General features: G+C 35.5%; 1 protein-coding gene across 3 annotated transcripts; it reads left to right on the forward strand.

Moving 5' to 3' along the window:
• The first annotated feature begins 1,272 nt into the window (after positions 1-1,272).
• Positions 1,273-6,638, forward strand: LOC145052543 (basic helix-loop-helix (bHLH) DNA-binding superfamily protein). 3 transcript variants are annotated; one of them, XM_079000366.1, is made up of 9 exons: positions 1,274-1,391; positions 1,519-1,880; positions 2,321-2,419; positions 2,608-3,211; positions 4,172-4,315; positions 4,736-4,801; positions 5,230-5,295; positions 5,860-5,919; positions 6,173-6,638. In XM_079000366.1, exons 2-9 carry the CDS (start codon positions 1,822-1,824, stop codon positions 6,299-6,301), a joined length of 1,227 nt encoding a protein of 408 aa, XP_078856492.1. In that variant the 5' UTR covers positions 1,274-1,391; positions 1,519-1,821; the 3' UTR covers positions 6,302-6,638. The 3 variants fall into 3 exon arrangements, with proteins under 3 accessions (XP_078856490.1, XP_078856492.1, XP_078856493.1); XM_079000364.1 differs by lacking the exon at positions 1,519-1,880 and having other exon boundaries at positions 1,273-1,391; XM_079000367.1 differs by lacking the exon at positions 1,274-1,391 and having other exon boundaries at positions 1,465-2,026.
• Positions 6,639-27,150: the final 20,512 nt, after the last annotated feature.

Raw genomic sequence — 27,150 nt, forward strand, 5'->3', positions numbered from 1 at the left:
TACAATATTTTTCCATTCACTACTCCAGAGATATTTTGAGCAAAATTGATTATTCTCTCCCACCATTTTATGTAATCCATTGATAATCAAGACCCATAAGGAGTTGGGTTCGTTTTTCAATCGCCACATCCACTTGGTTAGCAACACCAAGTTTAAAGATCTAATGGATCTAATACCCAATCCTCCAACCGATTTTGCAGGCGTAACCTTTTTCCATGCCACCCAATGTATACTATTTTTGCAAGTAGGACATCCCTAAATGAATTGTCTATGTATTTTTTCCAATGAATTAATGACTCCAATCGGAGATCCAAATATGGACAAGAAGAATGTGGGTAGTCTTCTAAGTACAACTTTGACAAAAGTAATTCTTCCACCGAAACTGAGGGTTTTAGCCTTCCAAATTGAAAGTTTTGACCTCAGTTTATCCATTATAGGGTTCCACGAGACGATACGATTCATATTAAATCCTACCGGGACATCAAGGTAGGTGATAGATAGCGCTACAGGTTCACAACCGGGAGGAGATGCCCAGTTCACGACATCCTGGGTCGGGACAACAATATTAAATGATTTCCATAATTGTATGTATATTATATGATATCCATAATTATAATTCTCTTTTTATAAAAACTAATTAAATTTGTCATTAACGTCAATAATAACATTCTTTCAGAATAAATTCGTATCTAGATTTTTATGTATAGTTTGTGTTTTGTTTCAGAATCCAATCAATTAAAATAAAATAAAGCTGCACAGAATATGAATAACGAATGCATATTCTACTAGAATACACTCTTATTCTGTTAGAATATTCTCTCAATCTTCAAGATACGAATTCATTCCGAAAAAAAATGTTATTGTAATTGACATTAATGGCGAATTTAATTAGTTTTCATAAAAAAAAAATTATATGTATAGATATCATTTAATTATGAAAATCATATATATATATATATATATATATATATATATATATATATATATATATATATATATATATATATATATATATATATATATATACACACACATGTTGGTTTGTATAGATCCGTTACATCTTCACGTTTAATTTTTCTTGGTAATTTCATGTCATGCTGGCCATAATGTTAAAATTAAGTAATGTTAAATGTAATTTTTATCACTCTTGACGAGTGAAAAACATTGAGGGTGACTTCAATATCAATGAAAGAAGGACCACAAAAGGGAATAGTCATATGATATTGAAGTTTGGGAGTGAATGCCTATCCTTTAGACACTCTACTATTTTAAATCGAAACCCTACCAAATTATCTATTGACTAAGAGTATGTTTCCATCAACCAATTTACAACCGTTAAATGGTGTAATCAACGGCTTGTTTCAATTCGTTTCAACATGGGTCTATACAAGGTAGGATATAGAGAGGTATTCTATAGTCTTAAAAGAAGTTAAGTTCGACCGATTTAATTTCAGATAACTACTTAATAGCTAGAATATATAGTTGACTGAAAAGTACCCTTTGCCTTGATGGGTGTAGATCACTATCCACATATACGGAAACGCATATATAGGCCTACACACATGTGGGTATGTTGAGAGAGCATGGGTTTGAAACCATCATGATTTTTGGCTGGGGTTCAGACTTTTCTTGAAAGCCTTGGGATCAAAGGCAAAACAACAGATTTATCATTATTATGATGTATTATGTATATGATGTAGGAGCAACCCTAATCATAACCCTGTAATTGCAGCTTAGTTTTCCTGACCCTGTCATCCCCCCTCTCTCCACCATTAGAAGAGATTATTATATATGTGGTTATTCAGTATTTCTTTATAATATATGTTGGTGAAGGTGCAAAAAAGTTTCAGTGAAAAGAGAGGTGTCTCTGAAGCTGGAGGGTATATTTCTTTTTTTTTTTCTTGCTTTCCTTTTTTCAAGGGTTGCTTTAAAGAAGGGACTTTAAAAGAGTGAAGAGTGCAGCAGATACTATGAAAAAGCATAACTAAAACCACACACACACGCACACACACACAAAGACAGAGAGGTATGTGTTGATCTTTACATGTGTTGTATAGTATTTTATATGGTGTCGCTTCAATCTTTGAATTTAAACCGGGTGATCATGTAGAGATTCTTTATAAGTAAACTTTGCTTTCGCTCTCTCCACCATCTTAGTTTAAGATCACAAAGCTTAGTTAATTTCTTGGGATTTTCAAGATCCCTCCACCCTTTTCCCTTTGCTCTTTCCAATTCTTTTATGTTATAATTTTTATTTAAGAAAAGGTGTTTAGGGTATCTCCGGCAACAATATATATATTATAATCTTTCATTCATATAGACTTATGGAGTCTTCAAATTTCCACCAACAACATCACGATCATCAGCCTCTATCGGATTCTTCTTGCTATGGAGTTTCATGGTCCCAAAATCCCATTTTGTAAGTGTTCCCCACTCTCTATCTATACATTGGTTTCTATATTTGGAAACTTAGGTTTGTTTTTTTAAGAAATCATTCACCAATATATCGCAAGTTTTAAACTTTTTTATAAACTTGTTCATTATAATGTAACTTCAGCAATTTCTTTTTAGGGTTTTGACACAATTCCAAATGTACTTTTGAAATAGGAACAATACGAGCAATGATACAAACTCAAGAGATCAAAAGCAACACCTGGGCACTACTCCTATGATACATGAGTTGGGATTACCATGGAATACCAACAACAATAGCAATGTGACAAGCATTAATAATCCGATTGAAAGCTTCATGACCCATGAATTGCGTCGTCTTGGAAGAACCAAAGATGAATTCTCAGGCGCAGAATCATATCCAAAATTTACAGAAATGATCATAAACAGTAGCCCAACATCGAGTATCGAAGATATGCAGCTAAAGCCTGATGTGTTGTTTAGAACATTCTCGAATGGGTGTCAAATAGAGAGTAATTATGATTACCAAAATGGTTCGAGTCGAAGTTCATCAAGAGGGAGTTTTAGCCAGATTTTTCCGACGATAAATATTTCAAATTTGAATCAATCGCCAGCGAATTCTTTTGATATGAACTTGCCTGCTTTGGATCTGTTTGGTTCGCCAAGATTTAATGGGAGCTTTAGTCATCCTTCTTCATTCAATCCTCATCAACTTGGAAGCTTTTTCAAAGACACTTGTTTGTCATATGGGCTTGATCAGATGCATCAACCTCATAGGCCAGCAATTTGCCCTAGTAAAGTGAGTTTCTTTTCTCTTTATCTTAATTGTCTCATTCATTCAATCTATTTTTTTTTTAATATTAAAACAAAAAAAGAAAAGGAGAAGAGAATAGAGATCCTAGGCTTCATAACCTAGAGATTATATTGATGTAAATCTCCTTCTTAATTATCATGTCTTTAATTATAAGTGTTTTTTGGAATCTTTTTGAAAAAAAAATCTTTAATTAATTAGGTTAACCTAGAGATTAATTATCAGTTTAAATCTCTTCATTATCATGTTTTTATGTATGGTTTTCTTGAGTTTTTTTGAAAAAATTATTTGTTTAGGTTAACATAGAGATTAATAATTATTTGTTTAAATTAAATCATTTATTGTGATTTTCCAAGCCTTTTGAAAAATGATTTTTCTAGGTTTTAACCTAAAGATTATCAGTTTAATTAAATTTCATGTCTTTATATATGGGTTTTTAATTCGCTTTAAATAATATTATTTTGTTATGCTAAATTTTTCGTTTTTATGTTTTCTAACACTCGCATTTAGTTTCTTTTCATTTCTTTTAACTTTTTGACATTAATGAACGAAATTTATTTCCCAAATAAAACAGTTTCAAGAATTTGAACCTCTATATCCAATAAAATTTTCAGTCTAAGATATGGTTTTCCAGATTCTAAAACAATAATGTCAAGTCTTTTCTAGGAAATGCTAGACATCGAAGACTTTATCTTCCCTACTTTTTTTTGTAACATTTCCCACTTTTTTCGGAAATTTTTTGTCCTAAAACAAGTAAAAGTTGCCTTTTCTTTTCTTTCCTCCTCAAATGATACCTTCAGCTTTATACATCATCTTCATTTCTTTACTTTGATTCAGGCGAAAATGCAGTCTTTAGTTTAGACATATATAGACTGTTTGACAAGATTTATGATGATTCAAAAGTTGAAACAAAACTGTATAGCTTCAGCTGTTTAAACTTTGTTTCAGATATCATCAGCCTTCAACACAAGTACTACAGTTTGTACAGAAGCAAAGAGACCAGCTACCAATTACATCGACACAAAGCCTCCTCAATCCACACTACCAAAGAAATCAAAAATGGAGCCGCGTGCCTCTTGCGCACCTTTTAAGGTAATTATACACACATTCCATATTTAGAAACCTCTCTCTTTTTCTTCTATGGAGTATATATAACTTCCATCATGAGATCGAATTCACTTCTGAATCTCACGATCCAGTTTTTCAATTCTACGCATATATATATGATGCAAATACATATATATAATTAAAATTACAAGGAAACTACACATTTTGGTGATAGAAACTAAAATCTATGTAGGACAAGTAAAGTTGCTATCAAAATTCCCAAAATAGAAAACTCGGTTTTTTCCCTTTTTCTTTCGTGATTTGGTCTTCTATTTATCCTAGCTTTGATATCAGACAGCTTCTAATGTACTGTTTTTTGAACAGCGAAAAACAAATTTGCTTTTGTGTGTGTGTGTGTGTGATTTTTGGTGATCTGAGTTGGAATATAAACTGTGTTCGAACCAGGTTAGAAAAGAGAAATTAGGAGACAGAATTGCAGCCCTTCAGCAGATGGTGGCACCTTTTGGGAAGGTAGTGTTTTCTGTCTTCTCCCATCACTTAAAAGTTAGCTTTCTTATTTCATTCTGCAGTAATTTATGTTAAAACTAACTATAATAAACTTCAAGACTAAGTTATTTCTTTTTTATATATGCATTTAAATTCTTTATACATAACAACAAATTAAATCCTTTTTCCTTTACTTAGAGAGAGAGAGAGAGAGAGAGAGAGAGAGAGAGAGAGAGAGAGAGAGAGAGAGAGAGAGAGAGAGAGAGAGAGAGAGAGAGAGAGAGAGAGAGGAGTACAGTTTATGAATCTCAGTGCCCCACTCCAAGTTTAAAAATGTGCTTAATTAGTTTTAAAATGTATTTATTAATCATTTTGATCAGAAGTGCGTTTCTGACCCATGCTATATGAATAATAAATAATAAAATAAAGTGTAATTTGGAGAATATTTGCAGACAGACACAGCTTCGGTGCTAATGGAGGCTATTGGATATATCAAATTCTTACAAAACCAAGTCGAGGTACTCTCATCCCTACTTCCATTTCTTCAAAACATTCTTCTTGGGTTCCACAAATAATATTTATTTATTATCTCCATGTTATATTATATATATAGTCTCATAGGATGTAAATTATATTACAATGTTAATTAATAAAGAAATGGGAAGTCCATAATGTGAGACTTTTGTTATGCATTCTCATTTCCTTAATTGGCCACGTATACTGTTGTTTTAAAAATATATATATATATATACTGTTCTATATATATATGATGATAGTTTCGTGTTAAAAAGCCGTTAAAATGAATTGTTTAGTGGTGTCGTGTCATGGTCTTGTCAATTAATCTCTCTATATATGTTGAGACACAAATGAGGAATTAACGGAGGAGTTTGAATAAGTTCGTATTTGAGAAAACACGATAATGTTTTGGTTTGAAACGGAATATCGCTACTTTATATATGTGTGGTTCTCGATTTTTTTTGTAACTTTTGATTAATATTGAGTAAAAAAAATGTGTTTAATTAATTAGTCATACTTGAATTATCATGAGTTCTTTACGTCTAAATATAAGTGATAATTTGCAGACGTTAAGCGTGCCATACATGAAGTCAACACAAAAGTCCAACAGATTACCGACATCAGGGGTACGTAAGAAATTGCATTTGTTTGATTTATTACATATGGGAATTCTTTTAAAGGAAATATGTTAATTAGGCCAAAAAAAGAACTAATTAAAATTTAAACTGATATATTGTATTCCATATATTGGCTTAATATTTTGTATATGTTCGTTACTTATGATAACAAAGATTACAAACTAACATTTAACTGGGAAAATATATGAATATATAAAAAAAACTAACACAAATTACAATGGTATATGCATGTAATGATCAGGTTTCATTAATGGAGGATGGAAACGAAGAGGCAAAAAGAGATCTAAGAAGCCGAGGATTGTGCCTGGTTCCATTGTCGTGTTTGTCATACGTTACTGATGGAGGTGGAGGTGTTTGGCAAGCTCCATAATTAATGTCAAGTCGTAAGGTTCGATCAGCTAGGCCTATATATCCACTTGAATAATTGCAAGTGATTTGATCATAAATATATATTGTAACGATGGAGATGAAACTAGCTAGCTAGGGCACAATGAAGCATAACAATGGCTTGATAATGATCTCAAAGTCATAGCTAACTGCGTTGGTGAATTAAGAAGGCTTAGGGAGTTTCTGATCATATGCTTTCCTGAAAAACGTGGAGCAAATTTGGTCATCTTTTAGAATATGATGTTAAGGGTGGACCACGTTTGATCCATTGATTAGTAATTGAATGTGCTATTGTTTTTATGATCATGGTTAAACTTTAACTGGTGTTGAGCTTTTTCTTAATTAACTTATATATATATATATATATATATATATATATATATATATATATATATATATATATATATATATATATATATATATATATATATATATATATATATATATATATATATATATATATATCATGGAATTAGCTCACAATTAAGGGTGTTCATAAAATCGATGAAAAGTAAAACCAAAAACCTAGGTTTTTCGAAAATTAACTATCCAGCTGATCTCTTGATTTCGTAAACATGGAAAATTTTATATCGGTTTTGGTTTAAACCACCAAGACAAAGACGAACCAAACTATATACGATCAAGAATAAGCCAACAAAACTTAAATAGTAATTTAAATCTCGATGAATCTTTGGAGAGTTCATGGTTAAACTATGTATATAAATAATCAATTATATAAACCACAAATTTACAGGTTGTAAATATGTCACTAAATTATTTTAATTAGACTTTAGAAAAAATTAAAAGCAAACAATAATAATTAAAACAATATTTAATTATGAGTGCCAACAATATCACTTTGGTTTTGTTTTTTAGATGATTAGGATTATCATATTTATCTTTCTCTATATTCCAACTTTATTACATAGGCATAATTAAGGTTAATTAAAATGTAAATATGTATATAATTTTGGACACAATATGTTGATTTAACTAATTGTCTTGATCCCAATTCCTATTACATTAAGTACAACTTGTAGTTTGGCAATATTGTGTCCTACAATTAAACCATTACAATGGTATGCTTTCATATATTACAATTTAGGAATACCTTAAGTTGATTCAACTAACCATCTAATTAAACTCCTACACTAACTGCAATCCCAAAATTGCCAAGTTTAACCACACTCATATGATACTATCTTGGTTGTTCGATCTAACTCATGTTGTGGCACTTGCCATGAACATCAGCAACACTACTACTATACGCTTCCCCTTCACCATTGTGAGCCATCCCCACCTCACCCCTTCCCTCTAAAAACTACCCTTCCCATCACTACCAGCCAAAGATCTACCCACCCTTTCCTTTTTATATATACGTTCATGTTTTACATCATCGCTTGCCTCCTCCTTAAACCTCATTATCCGTCACATACAACACCACCAACAACCCCCATCAGCCGCCTATAACACTATCACCCACCTCATCCACCTACAACACCACTATTCACCCCATCGTCCACTTACAACACTACCATAGGTCTCCACCACCACCCAACCCATCGTAACCAAAGCTTGAAATTCAAATGAAAACCAAAAGAAAAAGAAAAAACTTAGAAAGTATATCAAATGAAAATCCTAAAACCAAAAACATTTATAAAATAATTGGCATTAACATATTCATTACCTAAGACACACAAACGACGAGTAATATCATATGAATAAAAATTAATGTAATATATGAAAAGTGGTATTCATGATCAATACGGGTTGTTCGTGACATCCTTCAAAACTTACACAAACACCTATGTGCATTTCTAAACAACCAAAGTAAAAAAGAAAATATGTTTCATGTGCCCAAAAATCCAATCTTGATTTGTGATTTCTAGAATTTGGGTTCTTTTTCCAAGAGAGAAAAATATCACGGTTCAAGATTCTCAATATTGGTAGCATAAAAGCATAATCGATTGAGACAATTAATGGAGTCTTTTAATTGTGACTGATATCATTAGTCTTGATTTCATTCCTATGTATGTTGAAATCAGGAAACAAAATTAGGGTTAATTTGGGAACACAATCCACTACAAGAAAACTGATGCAATAGCTACAACATAATTTGTAGCTATTCTGTAGTTATAAGTGAATAGCTACGGAATTGCTACGGAAAAATGGCTTTAACATAATGGACCGTGGCTAAATTATAGCTACGGAATTTTCTGTAGCTACAGAAATAAATAACTACGGATTTTCTACGGAATAGCTACGAAAATGAATAGCTACAGAATAGCCACGAAACTAAATAGCTACGGAATAGCTACATAACTAAATAGCTACGGATACAGATAGCTACGGAAGCTATGGAAATCTGTAGCTATTCCGTAGCTAACTTCGTTATAAAAATTTAAAAATTTCCAATTTTTTGTCAAATATCATATTCAATTCACATTTTTCCTAAATACCATATAAAATACACCAAAAAACGTCCCTAATACCAAGTTTGATACATTCCATTCTGTTGTCCAAAATATCATACAAATGTAGGCACTAATTAACAAAACAAACCATATCACGTGTTTACAAATTCAATTGTTCCAAAATACTTATCAACTTAATCAATATTATCAGGAAACTACCTAACTTTTAACCATAATAGCAACGTATTTTTGTTTATTATCAATTTAATCAATATTATCAACAAACTACCTAACTTTTAACAATAATAGCAACATACTTTTGTACCTAACTTTTAACCATAATAGCAACGTACTTTTGTTTATTATCAACTTAATCAATATTATCAACAAAGTACCTAACTTTTAACCATAATAGCAATGTACTTTTTTTATTATCAGTTTAATCAATATTATCAACAAACTACCTAACTTTTAACCATAATAGCAACGTATTTTTGTTTGTTATCAATTTAATTAATATTATCAATATACTACTTAACTTTTAAACCATAACAACATACCTTTGTTGTGTACCGTCTGATTCGGTGGATTGGGAAGATGGTGTCCCAGAAACCACAAATATATATATATATATATATATATATATATATATATATATATATATATATATGATGCTCCGATGCCATAGATATCACCCTTCTTCTTTCCTTTTCTCCTAAGTTGAGTTTCCTCCCATACCCTTGCATCATCTTTATGGTTTGAAGGGTCTTCTCCGTATTTTGTGACCAACCCATGTAGATACGCCTCCTTCAAAATACCAAAACAGTATCATTGTCATATACAAAAATACTGAGACAATCAATATACATAAATGATAAAAGATGAGTTACTTGTGCTTCTTTAGCAGTTTATGAGCAATATTCGAGATTTTCATGATCTCCCGCAAAATATATTTTTTTCGACTTATATGTATAATTGATGTAGTTAGTGTTAAAAAAATAAGATAATAAAATTTATAATTATGATACTTACTAAGTTGTTACGGTGCTCGTCAAATCCTATACTACCCGCAGTGTGCCTTGTTGTCGACCTATTAGGATCTGCGGTTTTGCGGTTCTGTTGAGCAATTTTTGAATTCCAGTTATCTGTGGACCAATGTTATGAAAAGAAAAAAAAATATAAGTATACTAATACAATAGGAAATTAAAACTCAACAAAATAGATAATAATGTATCGTATCCATCACACAAATGTAGCCACACATTCTCCAGTAGGCGCTTGGGGCGGTAGTTATGCATCCCTTCAAAGTAGGTAGTATGATTTGGGGGGATGGGTTTCCCATAAATTCGTCCCATGTCGCCAAATTTAATCCTGATACGCTTCATCTGATCTTTGTATCTATCCTTGAGGACACACTTGAAGGCATCAAATATGTTTTTATCCTCTCCTAAATGCCACTTGCACATGGTCTGTAAAAAAAATAAAAAGTAAATTTAAAAATCCAAACTAAAAACAAATGAGTATAAGATACAATAATAAATATTTAATATATTACCGAGAAATGCAAAAATACCTATAGAAGAGCCTCATAGGGAATATAACTTAACCGGGGCCACGGATGATCCATATTCTCCCAATAGAGACCAATACGTATGTTGTGGAATTTCGTAGAACCAAACCTACATTGAAAAGAACTATATAAGTAGAATTTTAACATCAAAAATTAAAGTTTTAAAATATGAAAACACTAACTTTTTCCCTTTTCAGCTGATGAGGGGCAATGAAGAGTCCTGAAAATCACTCGCATTTGAATCATGACCGCCTATAATACCTATAGAGGTGAAGCCATGCGGCATCGGTAGCGTGTTCGGTGGTTGTGGCGTGTATAGGGTCTGTGGCGACCGAAAGGTTGCCTGTGCATCTGCACCCTCAAAATAGTACTCCTCAAATCCATCATGACCACCCGGCCTCAAAACCGTTTATAGGGCCGGCAACTCAACACCTGTATTTGGAAACTAGGGCGTATAACCCACTTGTGGGGGTTGGGGCCTATAAAACGTATGTGGGAGCTGGGGCCTATAATCTTTCTGTATGATCTGGGACATATGACCCGTCCCTTGATCCCCTCAAGCACGATTGCAAAGAATCCCAGCCAAGTCTGTTAAAGGATCATCCATGCCAGTTTGTTCATTATTGGCACCCTGACTGCTGGAGTCTGTGACTCCTATCACCATCAGCGTATCGATCAGTATGAGTGACATCCTATAACGTGGCTCGTTGGTAGAATTAGGGGATAACCCTCCCCCTCCTATACCCCGCACTACTAGAAAAAGAGTTGGTATTGTGGCCTTTATCCTTGCGTCCATTACCCGACATGCTGCATTTAATAGAACAAGAATGGCCAGATATATAATATAAGATTGATAAGTCATGAAAAAACAAATATTTAAAACAACTCGATGTCCAAATCAAAATCATTACAAAAACAACGTTTAATTTTAACGTTTAAAACAAAGACAATTCTCCTAACATCAACAAAAGACAATGCTCCTAACATCCGTCCCCATCATCTTCGTCTTCAAATTCTTCTTCTGAATAATACAACTCGTTTTCATCATCTCCATCTTCAAAATCTTCCACTTCTTCGTCTTCCTCCCTAGTTCTCTCATTCTCGTCATCAGATATTTGCTCATTTGTATTTATAGTTAAGGCTAGGCACAGTCGTTCCACACAAGTTACAGTTAGGGGTGACTCAACCTGTTCTTCAACCTAAAAGATTTCATCTGCTTCCAGTTCAGCTTCGGTGACTTCAAATACCCCTCTTATTTTTTACTAGATAACCTCCCACTTATCTTTTGTCTCACTTGTCATTGAAGGGTATGGTGTATAAAATACTTGTTCTGCTTGTGATGCCAAACAAAAAGGATCGTCAGTTTGAATTCGATTTGTGTTTGACATCAATCAACTTGTTTTTGTTAACTATTACACCGTCATTTGTTATCAAACCAAATACAATTAAACAGTACAACAGTCGAGGGTCCGTTGCTATAATACTCAATCTCTAAGATCTCTTGCAATATGCCGAAGTAGTCCGACTCTTGTTCAGCATTATACGTCTCCCTTCTCAGGCATACTCCAAAGTTATTCGCCGCATGGCCCTCGTCGTATTGTTGAGTATGGAACTTATAACCATTTACAAAATACCCATTATGAAAATAAGCATGTTTCAGTGGTTTCTTAGTTATAACTTCTAAGTGTCTAGCACTTCCATCGGTTGTCTTATACATTACCTATACTAAAAACCTACATACATTGTGTTGGTTAACGATGCATTAATAATAATCAATACGATTGAAGTGGTTCTACTTACTCTGTCCTCAAACCATTCAGCAAAGTATTTATCTCTCAAATCAGAAACAGATTCATTTGGATTTGTTGTCATGACCATTTCATCAAACTCGATGATGTAAGGGTTAACTTCTTTACAATTAAGTAATATGTAAGTGTGCCTTGTGAAGGTATTTATCACTCAAAGGTTGTCGTTTTCCACTTTTTTCATATAATCTTCTTGATGGGACGACAAAAATACTAAGTGGAGCTTCTCTGTAACATCCGGATTCCCAGGTATCTTATTTAAAGTATATATATCTTCAGTTTTAGGGAGGCACTCGACAAGTAGGCGCTCAGACTCGACGACCAGGATCGCGAATTATGTCCGGATTAATGACCGGACTCGACGAGTCGATGAGTGGACTCAACGAGTCTGCGCTGTTAAGTGAACCCCTAAATCTCAGGGCCTGAGCCCTATTTAAAGGCCCTTATGGCCATCATTTGCGGCCATTACTCCCCTGTGAAAACCCTAGAGAGCAAAGAGAGCTTAGAGAGCATTTTAGAGGCTAATTCTTCATCCTTTGGTGTGATCTTGCAAGAAGGAGTGGAGAAATCCAAGCTAGATCGATTGTGGAGTTTGGATCAATGTTGTTCACGCTGAGATTCACGTTTTGAATGGCAAGTTTCTTCCAATTTCGTGTATTTGATAGATTCCTTGAATCTAGGGTTTCCTTTCTGCCATTTTGAGTTGGATAGTGAAGCATTTGAGGTCCCTTTGGGTATAGACGATAGATCTGGACCTTGAGAGGTCCAAATGGTCCGAAGCTTCCAGCTTTATGAGATTTCAGATTTGAACCCCATTTTTAAGGTTATTTCTCCATTTTTGGTCTTATAAGCATTGCATGAACGTAAAGTTTGAACATTTACGTGAGTTTCGAGAGTTAGGAGGATAGATATACTGGTTGGTGAAGCAAATCTAACCTCAAAGGATCGTTTTAGTGTTTTCATGAGAGAAACTCCTCGAGCCCATAAGGGACTCGACGAGTCGAGTGGGGTTGCCCCGCGATTCGCGACCTGTGATGACCCGTTGAGTGTAGGGTTGACTCAGCACGTCGAGTGAGGACCAGGGGCGAAGATGACATGCATGAACTCATCGAGTCGCATGAGTTCACTCGACGAGTCTGGTCAAAGTTTGACCGTTGACTTTTAGGGTTTGGTCAACGATCGAACTTGTGGACCATTTGAAGGGTAAAATGGTCTTTTAGCCTTCTAAGGGGTCATGGAAGAGACTAGTCTATCCTGGAGAGTCGTTATTGATTTGAGATAATTGTCTAGGTGTTTAGGCGGAGGCTAGATCAGTTGATACGTGTGCGAGATTATCCTAGATAGTCGGGGTGAGTCTTCTCACTATACTATAGCTGGAAGGGTACCTATGTGTGACTATAAGGTCTTATATGTGCTATATGCGCTGCTATGTGATATGTATGTGTTATGTATGCTATGAATGAAAAGGACTGGAAGGTCAAGATGATATGGACCGGAAGGTCAAGAGGACATGGACCGAAAGGTCAGGAGGTTACAGACCGGAAGGTCGATACGGGTAGGACCGGAAAGTCTACCGGGATTTGGGACGTAAGTCCCCTGAGACACTTGGACCATAAGGTCCCACAGAGTTATGGTTTGGAAAGGCGTATGTGTTGTATGTGGTATTTTGGGGAACTCACTAAGCATTATGCTTATAGTGGTTGTGTTGGGTGTTTCAGGTACTAGCGAAAACCGTAGGAAGGCATCGGCATGATCCGTACACACTGAGAGGATTTATGTAGTTAATATCTTTTGAGATTCTGGGATTTGTTTATTATGATGATATTGGATACAATTGTTGGATATTGTTTTTGGTGATTGAAAATATGATCTAAAAATGAAAAATTGTTTTGAAAATTTACGTCGTTACATTCTCCACCCGAAATCCTGTGACTTTGTGGTGCAAAATTTCGTGCTTCTTGATTATGGTATTTCTCAATTGTCAGGTCTAAATATAACGAACAATAGATAGCGAGTTCATTCACTAGATGCACATTGACTATTGAACCCTCAACCCTTTCTTTGTTCCTAATTCTTCTTTTAATTATGCCCAGTTTCCTATATTTACAATGTATAGAAGATGTGTTAGGAATACCATAAATAACTTTAAAACTGTTAGATATATAATATTAAAACAGGGCGGTTACCTCTCATATTGATACATCCATCTGTAATGTATAGGACCACCAACAATAACTTCATCTGCTAAATGTATGACCATGTGTTCCATGGAATCAAACAAGCCAGGAGGGTATATTTGCTCCAACTTGCATTTGGTCTTAACATTAATGCGTTTCATATCGAACAAGTCCTGAAAATGCAACATTTTCGAGCATAATACTCGAAAGTGCATAGATATCTCTGATACGGCCTCGAACTTGCATTTGGTCTTAACATTAATGCGTTTCATATCGAACAAGTCCTGAAAATGCAACATTTTCGAGCATAATACTCAAAAATGCATAGATATCTCTGATACGGCCTCGAAATCTTTGTTGGAACAAAGCCTCTTATAGCTAGGGGAAGCAACCTGTCACACCCGGAATCTAGAAGACTTATAAAAGAAAATTAAACTTCATTAGAAAGGGAAACTCGTCGAGTTCGAGGAGGAAAAATCGACGAGTAGGAATCAATTGGGACGCATGATTAGAAACCAACTCGATGAGTTGGGGAGGACCAACTCGACGAGTTGAACTGGGATGGGAAACCCTAAATCCGGGATTTTGCACCCTATTTAAACAACTTAACTATAGGGTTTTGGCCTCATTTCCAGCCTCTAGGCCCCAAACCCTAATGCATTGTGAGAGTGTGTGAGCCATTTTTTAGGGAGTTTGTGTGCATTGAAGCTTGTGGAAAAAAGGAGAAGCTTGGGGATTCAAGAAGAGGCTCTTAGATCCAGAAACATCTTCCCATTCTCAGCATTTTCGGGTAAGCAAGTCTCAAACTTGCTCAATGATTTCTTAGATATCTTCTAGTTTTGATTTATGGGTCTTTTTGACCCCATTGTGGGAAAAATGATACCCTCCATGGATTGTATGTTAAGGATTCCCACTTTCCAGTAGTATTTGTCCCTTAGAATCATATTAAGGGTCTCAACCCCATTTTTATCCAAGAAAAGGCCATGTTCATGGAAGTAGATTGCTATATCTCGAGTTTGGGTCCATTTAGGCATGCAAAGCTATCAAGTTGTCAAATTTACAGAATTAGGTTATGGAAACAGTATGGATCTGTATTCTGGAACCTTAGATCTGAGGAAAAAAAATTGTATAGTCTAGAAATTCAAGGGACTCGGCAAGTTCATAGAGGAACTCGACGAGACCGTTCGAATATTCCCGATTCTGTTCATGGAACTCGGCGAGTCCACAAGGGAGCTCGGTGAGTTGAGTCGTTATGTCCCGATTTAGTTTAAGGTAGAAATCGACGAGCCTGTGAAGGGACTCGACGAGTCGACTCGCTTTATCACAACCATGAGTGGCCAGGGAACTCGGCGAGTTAGGGTGGTGACTCAACGAGTTAGATCGCAATTCAGGGATTCTGGTTCACGGAACTCGACGAGCTGATGGACCAACTCAGCAAGTCGAGTTAACCAGGATCTTGACTTTGACAAGAATGTTGACTTTGACATGAACTATGACCAAGGTTGATCCTTGGAGGGTTATGGAGTACGGAATGGATTCTAGAGGGTGGTCCCATGTAAGGGTTTGAGCCTAATTTGGAAAATTTGGCCATTAATGGGCTTTCATGGATTATATAGTATGGACCTCGATGGGTCGAGGGTGAAACGGTCATTTCATCCCAAGTAAGGGTTTTGGATCATGGTTTGAGACCCAATTGCTAATTGGGTGATGTTTTGGTATTGATAGCTTGAAGAGTTGCCAGGACAGCAGATAAGGAACTCTTACAGTGGACTTCAGCAGTATGAGGTGAGTTACCTTCCAGTAGAAGTGGATCGAAGGCACCAATGTCGGCCAACTAGTAAGAGTTATAGTAGAGATGATTGTATTTGTGATAATTATCTGGTATGTCACTATATGTTATGCTTTATATGCTAGTATGTTATGATATTATGTGATAGTGGTAGGAGGGGTAGGATAGACCCTAGTACCATTCGATAGGGCCGAAGGTGTATGCCAGCACTCGGATTAGCTAGGAATATATGACTTATGTGTTTATGAGCTAGCATGTTATATGATAGAAGTAGGGGGTGAAATAGTCCCTGGTACCGGTCGAAAGGACCGAAGGGGTAGGCCAGCACCTAGATATGCTAGGCATTATGTGATCTATGTGTATATGCTAGGATATTATATGGTAGTGGTAGGGGTGAAATAGTCCCCGGTTACCGGTTGAAAGAGACCGAAGGGGTAGGCCACCACCCAGATATGCTAGGCGGTTACTGGTTGAAAGAGACCGAAGGGGTAGGTAGAGCAACGAGATATGTGTGGCAGTATGTTATTTTTATGGTATGTATTATGATGGGGGGAACTCACTAAGCTTCGTGCTTACATTTTATAGTGTTGGTTTCACGTACTTCTTTTTAAAAAGGAACGGAATCGACAGGGTCGCAGCGCATCACACTATAATTTCCACATTATGAGATCTTCGGGATTTGTACTCTAATAATACTTTTCTATGACATGTTTTTGTTATTTGAAATACTGGTTTTTGATTATGAAATAAGTTAATACTATGCATGTTTCAGACTATTATTTTTACACATACTTAATTAAAAATGAAAATTTTGGCCTTGAATTTTGGGATGTTACAAGTTGATATCAGAGCCCTGGTTTGAGGGATTCGGACACACTCTCGGGTGTGTCTGGACTCAAATCGAAGGTTTGAAACATTTTTACAAGAAAATAATTTTTCTAAACTTTAAAATAAAGAGTTTTGATAAAGAACAAGGAGTGTGATGCATGAAATCAGCCGAGCTCGAGTAAGTTTTCCCCAAGATACCTATACATGTTATGTTATGTTATGTTGTGATATGAATTCATAATATGTGAATTGCATGCTAGATTATGGCTAAGGATCTAGGAAGGATTCCTTATATGCCTATTATGTGTGCTTGTAGACCTGCATGCTAGTACTAATCAGCCAGTGATAGGATGGCCTGTTTAGGTTATGCCTGATTGCATGAGTCTTAGAATCTCATGCCAGTATAGATTCCTGATTGCTTGCTTTGTGCTTGGTGGGACTCTTAGCAATGTGAGCTAGCTACTAAGTGAATATTTTGAGTCACATGTTGCACATGATGGATAATCTCAGAGTGATGAACTTGGCCCTATTGTTCAGCTCTCGTCTGAGTCTAATCATTCTAGGATTGAGTCTTTTACTCGAAATATTATCTGATCTTTGTTCCATGTGGCAATATTCATGAGGTAGCTAATTGACATTATGGGGAATCTTTCAGTAGCTAAGGAATGGGAGGGTTCAGGAACCTAGGAAAGCCTAAGATATGCTTCAGCGGGTTAGTAGTGAGGTTTAGTGAGAATTCGGTGCATTAGTTTGAGGAAATGACTTAGAGGATTCGGGAGGATTGCTAAGGAAAGTATGGATAGGTGTGGAAGGTAGTATTGGGCTCGTACTACTAAAATCACCGGATCCATACTCAAATCGGTGAGAGTCTTGGAGAATCTGAGAAGCTTCGGGGAGGAGAATCCTTGAGTATGTTTTGACTAGTGGTTTTGTAGTTTTCAGTTTGGAGATGAGCAATCAGGAAGGTGGTTCTGGTTCGGGTTCTGGTTTGGGTTCCGACTCAGGTGCGAGTGCTAAGTCGATTAGCAAGTAAATGCGGGAGTTCATCTCTTCAGAGATTACCCACGGTATTTTGGAGCAGACCCATGTGATTTCCGATTCAGTCAAGGAGGGGATCTTGGAGTTATTGGATAGTCGCCTCGTGCCATCATTTGCGGCCATTACTCCCCTGTGAAAACCCTAGAGAGTAAAGAGAGCTTAGAGAGCATTTTGGAGGCTAATTCTTCATCATTTGGTGTGATGTTGCAAGAAGGAGTGGAGAAATCCAAGCTAGATCGCTTGTGGAGCTTGGATCTGTGTTGTTCACGCTGAGATTCACGTTTTGAGGAACAAGTTCCTTCCCATTTCATGTATTTGATAGATTCCTTGAATCTAGGGTTTCCTTTGTGCCATTTTGAGTTGGATAGTGAAGCATTTGAGGTCCCTTTGGGTATAGATGATAGATCTGGACCTTGAGAGGTCCAAATGGTCCCAAGCTTCCAGCTTTATGAGATTTCATGTGAACCTTGAGAGTTGAACCCCATTTTTAAGGTTATTTCTCCATTTTTGGTCTTATAAGCATTGCATGAACGTAAATTTTGAACCTTTATGTGACTTTCGAGTGTTAGGAGGATAGATCTACTGGTTGGTGAAGTAGATCTGACCTCAAAGGATCGTTTGAGTGTTTTCATGGGAGAAACTCACCGAGCCCATAAGGGACTCAACGAGTCGAGTCGGGTTGCCCCGTGATTCGCGACCTGTGATGACTCGTTAAGTGTAGGGTTGACTCAGCGAGTCGATAGAGGACCAGGGGCAAAGAGGACATGCATGGACTCGCCGAGTCGCACGAGTGCACTCGACGAGTCTGGTCAAAGTTTGACCGTCGACTTTTAGGGTTTGTTCAACGATCGGACTTGTGGACCATTTGAAGGGTAAAATGGTCTTTTAGTCATCTTAGGGGTCATGGAAGAGATTAGTCTAGCTTGGAGAGCCGTTATTGATTTGAGATAATTGTCTATGTGTTTAGGCGGAGGCTAGATCGGTTGATACGTGTGCGAGATTATCTGAGATAGCCGAGGTGAGTCTTCTCACTATGTTGTACCTGGAAGGGTACCTATGTGTGACCGGAAAGTCTTATACGTGCTATATGTGATATGTATGTGTTATGTATGCTATGCATGAAAAGGACCGGAAGGTCAAGATGATATGGACCGGAAGGTCAAGAGGACATGGACAGGAAGGTCAGGAGGTTACGGACCAGAAGGTCAATACGGGTAGGACCGGAAGCTCCACCGGGATTTGGGATGGAAGTCCCTTGAGACACTTGGACTATAAGGTCCCACAGAGTTATGGTCTGGAAAGGCGTATGTGTTGTATGTGGTATTTTGGGGAACTCACTAAGCATTTATGCTTACAGTGGTTGTGTTGGGTGTTTCAGATACTAGCGAGGATCGTGGGAAGGCGTCAGCATGATCCGTACATACTGAGAGGATTTATGTAGTTGAGATCTTTTGAGATTCTAGGATTTGTTTATTATGATGATATTGGATACAGTTGTTGGATATTGTGACAACTCAAAATTTTCATTCGGTCAAACCCTAAAATTCAATCACTTCTTATTATAAGTCAATTTCATTATTACTTATTTTTAGCAAATTTAAAGTTCGTTTGATTATTTTAATATTTTTCTTTAAACGAACGGGTGAAAGGAAGTGTCATCTCAGGTCTTGATATTTCAAAGCCGCAAATACCTCATGCCTTAGAAGTTCACGGCCAAACTTTTATGTTTGGGCCGTAAACTCCCTCAAAAACCGTAAACTCATGCCTTAAGCATGAGTTTACTCCTCAAACTAGTCACTTTTCACTTTTACTCTCAACAACACAACTTAAAACTCTCTCAAGTATCATCCAATATTTAATTCAAGATCTTCAAACTTGTAAGTGTTCTAGCCATTTCAAGTTGGTATAACACTTAATCTAGTGATTGTACATCTTTTCATCCATCCATTTTTGTGTTTTGATTAGATTTCCAAAAACACCAAGAACACACACTAAGTGTTCTTGGACTTTTAGCTCATTTCAAGCTTCCTTATTGTAAGTACTTCCATCCTTGAGTCTTATTAAGCTTGTATTACATGTTAACATCAAGAAAATGTACCAAGAACACAAGGATTAAGGTGTTCACGGTCCAAGAATGTTCTTGGGCCGTAAACACCAAGTAAGGCACCAAAGTGTGCCTAAGTCCTTTATCTAGCCCTAGTTTGATGTCTAAACCTTTCCTTGATGTGTTTAGGCCTTGAAAAACACCAAAGTCCATCATTTTTATGTGTTTACGGTTTGGGGATCTCCCAAAACCGTAAACACCCTGAAGTGAGATTATATGGACCATATTCCTTCCTTAGGCTTAAAATCTAACCTACACTTTTACCTTGTTGAGCTAAGGAATTGAAAACATGACAATACCACTTTCCATATGGGTTTACGGTAGTAAACCTAAAAGGAAATGGCCTTGGGGCCGTAAACTCCTCCATGGAGTGTAATAATGCCCTAATCCCTTCCAAAGGCCTAACCACCAAGTAGAAATGCTTCAAAGGACTTGTAAAACCTCAAAACAACATATGGTCATAAAGTGTAGAGTTTACGACCGTAAACCCTTGAGTTTACTGTCATAAACTCCTTGGGTAATGGTCATGAAAACCGTAAACTCCAAAGGAGTTTACCCTTAAACCCCAAACACTCTAGCTTTGCCCTACAAACACTTGGATGCAACCCTTGTGATCTTTAACACTTGAAACAAAGTGTTTTCATGTTCTAGAGTGTCCCAACTTAATTTATTAGTTATAATTTGTCTAATTAGTCATATATATGTTCATTATATGATAACTAGGCTCATGCGTGTGTACAAGTCTCCATTTGTCACCTAGCACCGCATCCGACACTTCAATCCAATCCACTCACTGCAAGTGAGTTCATACCCCTTAATAATGTTTTTAAATGCTTTTATGGGGGGAATACAAGTTGAATACTTATATTTATTACATTAATCACATGTGATTAATAACTACAAAACGAGTGATTTTCTTACTGTTCAAATTGTTTATCAAACTGTTTTACAAATTCTTATACTTATCAAATACAATTACTTAAGCTCTGTTATACTTATTATCAATTACATGTCTATGTATGTATAGTTATATAAGCAATGTTTAAAAGGCTTAGGAAGGCCTGCCCGCCTTATTTCCTTTTCGCCGTTGAGATGTGGTCTGGTGGGGTATCGGGTATCCGTCCGAAGGTCGTTTAAATATTAGTTATATATAATATGTACACATATAGTCATATAGGTTCTTCCAGTTCATTTAATACCCTTGGGTAGCAAGGGTATACTTCCATGTTCATACGTACCAGTTACATCACTAGTAAGTTACCATAGGGGTAGCACAGGAGGATACTAATACTATTGCTAGAATAATGAAATATACAATGAGTCAGTTCATTCATGAGTTAGTACTTATTACTATGAGAACATATACATTACATTACTATGAGAACATATACAACTATACTAGAAAGAGAACATATACAACTATACTAGAAAGAGAACATATACAACGATACTAGAATGAGTAACAATACATTACATATACATGAATACATTAACATAAATGTGATCCACTATATCGGAGCATGCCTTCAATGTCATGGACCGAGTTGTAGCAAGAGTCTCTTGGAGGGAGAGCGTGAGTTTGCGTATAGATCTATACTGGATTGACTATCCTACACATTGCTGCTAGCTACAGCCGGACCTGCAGGTCTGCAGGTGCCAAACGTCATACCTTTTTACGACTTACATTGTCGTGTTTCATAGTCGATAGTATGGTACAATTAATCACATAATACCTTAATATAAATCCGGTTTAAGGTAGTTAGTATAGCAGTAGTTCCTATAATACAACACTATAGTACTACATTAATTTACCATTTACATATATTTAGTGATCATTTCACTTAAACATTAATGTACAAACTATATTTTGATAATGATAGTTATACTTGGGAAAATTACACACTTTAACAAGAAACAAGCATACAAAACTGTTACGCCTTGGTAGAAGGCTACTTTTAAAAGGAAATATAGGATTTTCTAAGAGATTCAAACTTTTACAAACACTTACAAACATTCACATACTTTTATCACAAATGTTTACAAACTCGTACTTCAACCCACATTCAAACGTTTTGATACAAACACCGACACTAAAATACTTATGAACTCACCAGCTTTAATGCTGATAAACTCTTTCAAAATAACTTGTATTCTCAGGTCATCAGTAGACAGGTACCTTATGGGTTTCGGCCATAAGAACATCCTATGTGCTCATACAAACCCTAATGCTTGGATCTAGGTTTCTCTATTGTACATGCAAGTTATCCAAGACTATAAACCCTAGATCTAGAATATTACAATCAATATAACATATAATTAGGGTTTAGATCATACCTTGATTGTTATGTAGCAATAACAATCCCAAATCCTCCTTGTATTGACTTTAGAAAGCTTAGAGTCACAAATGTCACTCCTCTAATGATTCACAAACTCCAAGAGCAAAAGGATGAAGAGGAGAGATGAAGGAGGCTGCCCAAAACTGTCTACAAACCCTAGAGAAGTCTTGTCCACGTTTTGGGTCATAAGGAATGTATATATAGTTAGGCTATTAGGGTTATCTAACAAGGAAACCCTAATTTGGATGCTTAAGCCCTAAGCAACCCATGGATCCCTTTCCTTAAGGCCTTGGACGATTTCTTATGGGCTTCCCCATAGAATTCGTCCACTCCTTAATATAAGGCAATCCATAGCCCAAATTGCAATTATCTTATAATTACAATTCCAGTCCCTTCAGTTTAATTAATCTCTTTTAGTCACAAAACTAATTACCAATTAATTATTGACTAATATTAATTAAACAATATGATTTCTACTTTAATATATTATTCTCATAATATATTAATAAATCATATTTAATCTCATCTCTCCATAATTCATCCTATCAAGTTGCTTTGGTGAAGGCTACCCAAAAGGACCATGCACCATCGGGTCAAGTACATACTAAAATAGTTATGGACTTAGACATTAATCCAACAGTCTCCCACTTAGATAAGTCTAATAACTATTATGCGTATGACTTCAGATCCTGAACTGCAATTGTAGCTTTCCAAAGCCGCTGTCAACTCTGATCCTATCAGATACACGTGTCCTTTAGATAAGGGATCATATATTCCTCAATTGTAGATATCGTAAGACATGATTTCTAATCATTCTTCTTTGTACTTTTTCTCGACTTCCGATTCATGATGACTAACTAATTGAACAAATCAAATTAGCCTTAGCCCGGTCGAGCATTTACGTTTGTCATCACTAAATCATCGAGGGGCCCAAAGATATCGCTTTTATCCTACTTTGAATAAAAGGAACGGATAAACTTTGATAGAATGATTGCTTGCACTCTCTCACCGAATTACACACGACAATATGTTTTATAACACCAAGTTACTAGTGCGTTTACATATTATCAACGTGCAACCAATTTGCATGATACAACTCACACATCTCGGTTTCAAGAATATAAGATGTTATCGTCTCACCAATCACTCGTGATGCAATTCATGGAGTGATCCAAGTGAGCGTGGGTTTAATCCAATGCTCAAATTCATATTCATAATCACTCATGAACGTTGCAGCAAACATTTGCTTATGTCTAACACTCTTTTAGACATTCACACACCAATTCATGACAGTCTTCATTCATACTTACTTCCAACATATGAACGACTGTGGCCCGTTCGAATAATTTGACTGTTCTTAACCAATTAAATTATTCAGGAAGTCAAAACATGCAAAGTGAAACACAAGAATAATACTAATCCCATATGACCTCAACCATTTGAGCATAAATAAAACACCTTTTATTTATCACCATATCGATTACTCATTATTTTTCGTTTCGGGTAATCAACTTCTTACTTGAATTAATACACTTGTCCCATGCTCCTAGCATGCACACAATGTTTACCTATGGTTCTTACTTTGTGAAATAGACCAAATTGAGCACATTTCCAATCATTCTCATTTCACAACTCCAAATCCTTTTTTTCATAAGTGAATGAATATCAAATTCTTGCTACTTATAGAATATGTTAGATTCTAACATTTTATGCAATGATCCTTTTATAATGTCACTGCACCAAAGTCACAAAGACTATTGCCAATGATATTACAAAAGTCCTCTATTGGAGATTGTTACAATACAATTCCTTAGATATGATGTCTCTCACTCAAAGCACTTTCCTTTGAACATCCTTTTGCATAAAAGTTTCTAATCTAGACATATATTTTCAATATTCAATTCCCAATATGGACACGTTTCCATATTTTCCATATGAAAACTTATTCTTAATAGAATCTTATCTATTCATAATAATGTCGATGTGGTCCATCCAATATGGAAACATTTCCATATTTTCCATATGACAACTTATTCTTAATAGAATCTTTTCTATTCATAATAATGTCGATATGGTCCATCCAATATGGAAACATTTCCATATTTTCCAATACTATACTTCCAACTACTCACAAGCGACCAATCCTCGGCGAACTTTGGATTGTCCTTTGATAGTTGTTTAATTATCTTAGTCAAAACCGATTCTTGTCCTTTTTCCCTATAAATGCTCTAGACATTTGGAAAATTTTAGAATGGTCAAATATTATAGCATTTGCAATCAATCCTATACCCGAAGCGTATGGGACACGATGCATAAAGATTTGATACTTCATCAATCTTCTGCCATAATATTTTATTTGCTATGTTCTTCAAAATTCGAATTGTGAAGAGGAATTCCGTAATCATAATCGAAATTTTAAGAGCACACTATATACCTTTGACTAAATTCCACAACCTAAGCCTTTAGATTTGAAATGAAGCATAATATTCTCTCCCTTAATTATAGCAAAACAACTTTACAACCCTTACGACTTTGCAAGGTATAACTCTTGTTTTCTATAATTAATATTGCCAACTTGCAATACGTTCCTTAATAATCATACAATCATAACATTTATGCCCCCACTATCATGATGATTATTATAAACATAACACTTATGCTCCTACTAGCTTTGACATGTATTCAGAAACAACTTAACTTTCAGAAAAACAATGCGTATTGAATTTCTTAAGTTCATGTTTCTAATACTTAGTGCTTTGATAATCAAGGCTTCTTGAACTTATACATCTTTGCCTTAGATAGTTCATATGTGTGTCTAAACAATTGCCAAACCTCACAATTCAAATTATGGAAAGGGATACCGTAACCATAATCGAATTCGAGAAAGCAATTTTACAATCACTATCTTCTTAAAATCTTTCTTAGTGAAAGCATTTCCTCATAATCGTTTTCATGAAGGAGGAAATCTTATGACACTTAGATTTAAACGGTGTATGTGCTCCTATCCATGTGAATTTGTTAAAACCAAAGTTTACGACAAATTCAAACTCATATGGATCGAACTTTCTTTATCTCGATTTCTTGCCTTATGTTAGCACAGCTGCCCACCATGTCTTCCAAGTAGTTAAGCAGCTCACCTTTTCTTATCAATGTACTTTCCATTGATCAAGGTCCTTGCCTTTTATGCATTCAAATGAGAACTCATAGGACTCACATGCATAATTAACTCGATTGGATTGGCACAGAAACAAAATAATGTCAAGACGATAGGTTGTAAACCTCAACTCGTGTGCTAGTGATGATCGATAAGGTTTATTTGATTTGTTCTTGAAACCTTTCAAGACCATTAAGACTCCCACTTACTCCTTGACATATAAGATTCTCTTGTCAATAACCATTTCTTGACAAACAAATATTCGAGAGTTAGTGTAGTTTTTTATCAAAACACTTCATAAATTGGTCCTAGTTGGTCTTTGTCTTATCCAAGACATCACAACTTTCCATATTTTATGAATGCTATAAACCTTCTTAATACTTATCACTCAATGTCGCAATCTTAACTCTAAGACTTGTTTTGGAACGAAGTATGATTGACCTTTTTGATTTAACCATTTCTTCAATTCTTGATTCCTCTTCCTAGACATACAATTGTACTAAGACTCACTTAGAGGATCAATTGATATGTGGTTCTTAATCATTAAGACCTATCATAAAGCATAAAAGGTACTCTCCATTCTTCTTAGAATGGAGAAACTTTTATCTTTCTGCCTACTTGATTCTTCTTATTCGTTCTGCTATTGATTCAAACTTTTTCAATCAATTCATAATTACACTTAATCTTGTAAGTATAATCATATTTACTAAACCTTTAGTAAATCATGACGAATATCATTGTTACTCTTATGGTGGACTTGATCAATACGCAACTTTGTGTGCTCGATCTCCTAGTCCTTCACTTGACACTTTGTCAATGAATTAGTCTAATTTCCAAAATATGAAATTTCTCATTCATCGTGCAACCAAGTTGCATGATTCCAAGTTTCTGTCCAATTGAAACTTGGGCGATGAGAAACTCTCCCTATTTGGTAAATTCTCTACATTTCCATAAACAACATAATTTAGAATCAAATCCATTATTGCTAATATTAGAAACCTTCAAACATCAATTTTCATGCATGTCATTGCAAGGATAAATAAATAATCAAAATTTATTTTATTGCGGAAAAATTTGTCCTTACAATGCAATTCATTGAAAAACTATGCTAATACATCTTTCTTAGCAATCTTATTCTAACTCTAAGTAGTAGCTCAAGAATCTAATCTTCGAGAAATGCGATCGAAATCCATTCCTTCACGGTTAGATTCTGCTCACTTCTTCCCTTAAGCTTCCTTTCTTTTCTTCGATCCTACAAAACATCAATTATAATCTTATCACATTATGTATTGAGAATCTAGAATAGAAGCTTAAAAGAGTTAGTTAATGGATTTTACCTTTGTTAGAGCCATACGTTTTGACTCTCCCATCTCTTAGATCTCTTAGGTAAATGGGGTAGCTTCGTCTCCAATGCCCTTTCATTTGGCAATAAAAGCAAATTGACTCTTTTGGAACATGACATGGAACTACTTCAGACATTGCCTTTCTCTTATGATCAAACTTTTCGATCATAGCATCTCTTTCGTTGCCATTGTCTATATCCATAGAGGTCTTGAAGGCAGATTCACCAATCAACTTTTCTTTTCTATTGCGCCAAACCATTTCTGATTCAGCAGC

This window comes from Lactuca serriola, chromosome 5, assembly GCF_051521515.1.
Source record: "Lactuca serriola cultivar US96UC23 chromosome 5, Lser_US96UC23_V15, whole genome shotgun sequence".
In the NCBI taxonomy this organism is placed as follows: Eukaryota; Viridiplantae; Streptophyta; class Magnoliopsida; order Asterales; family Asteraceae; genus Lactuca; species Lactuca serriola.

Bases quoted from the DNA above. Each gene is read 5' to 3' on its own strand.
- LOC145052543 (XM_079000364.1), top strand. From the start codon at position 1,309: ATGTTTCCATCAACCAATTTACAACCGTTAAATGGTGTAATCAACGGC. The intron at 4,316-4,735 runs GTAATTATACAC...TGTTCGAACCAG, and splicing joins CCTCTTGCGCACCTTTTAAG to GTTAGAAAAGAGAAATTAGG. The intron at 5,296-5,859 runs GTACTCTCATCC...GATAATTTGCAG, and splicing joins TCTTACAAAACCAAGTCGAG to ACGTTAAGCGTGCCATACAT.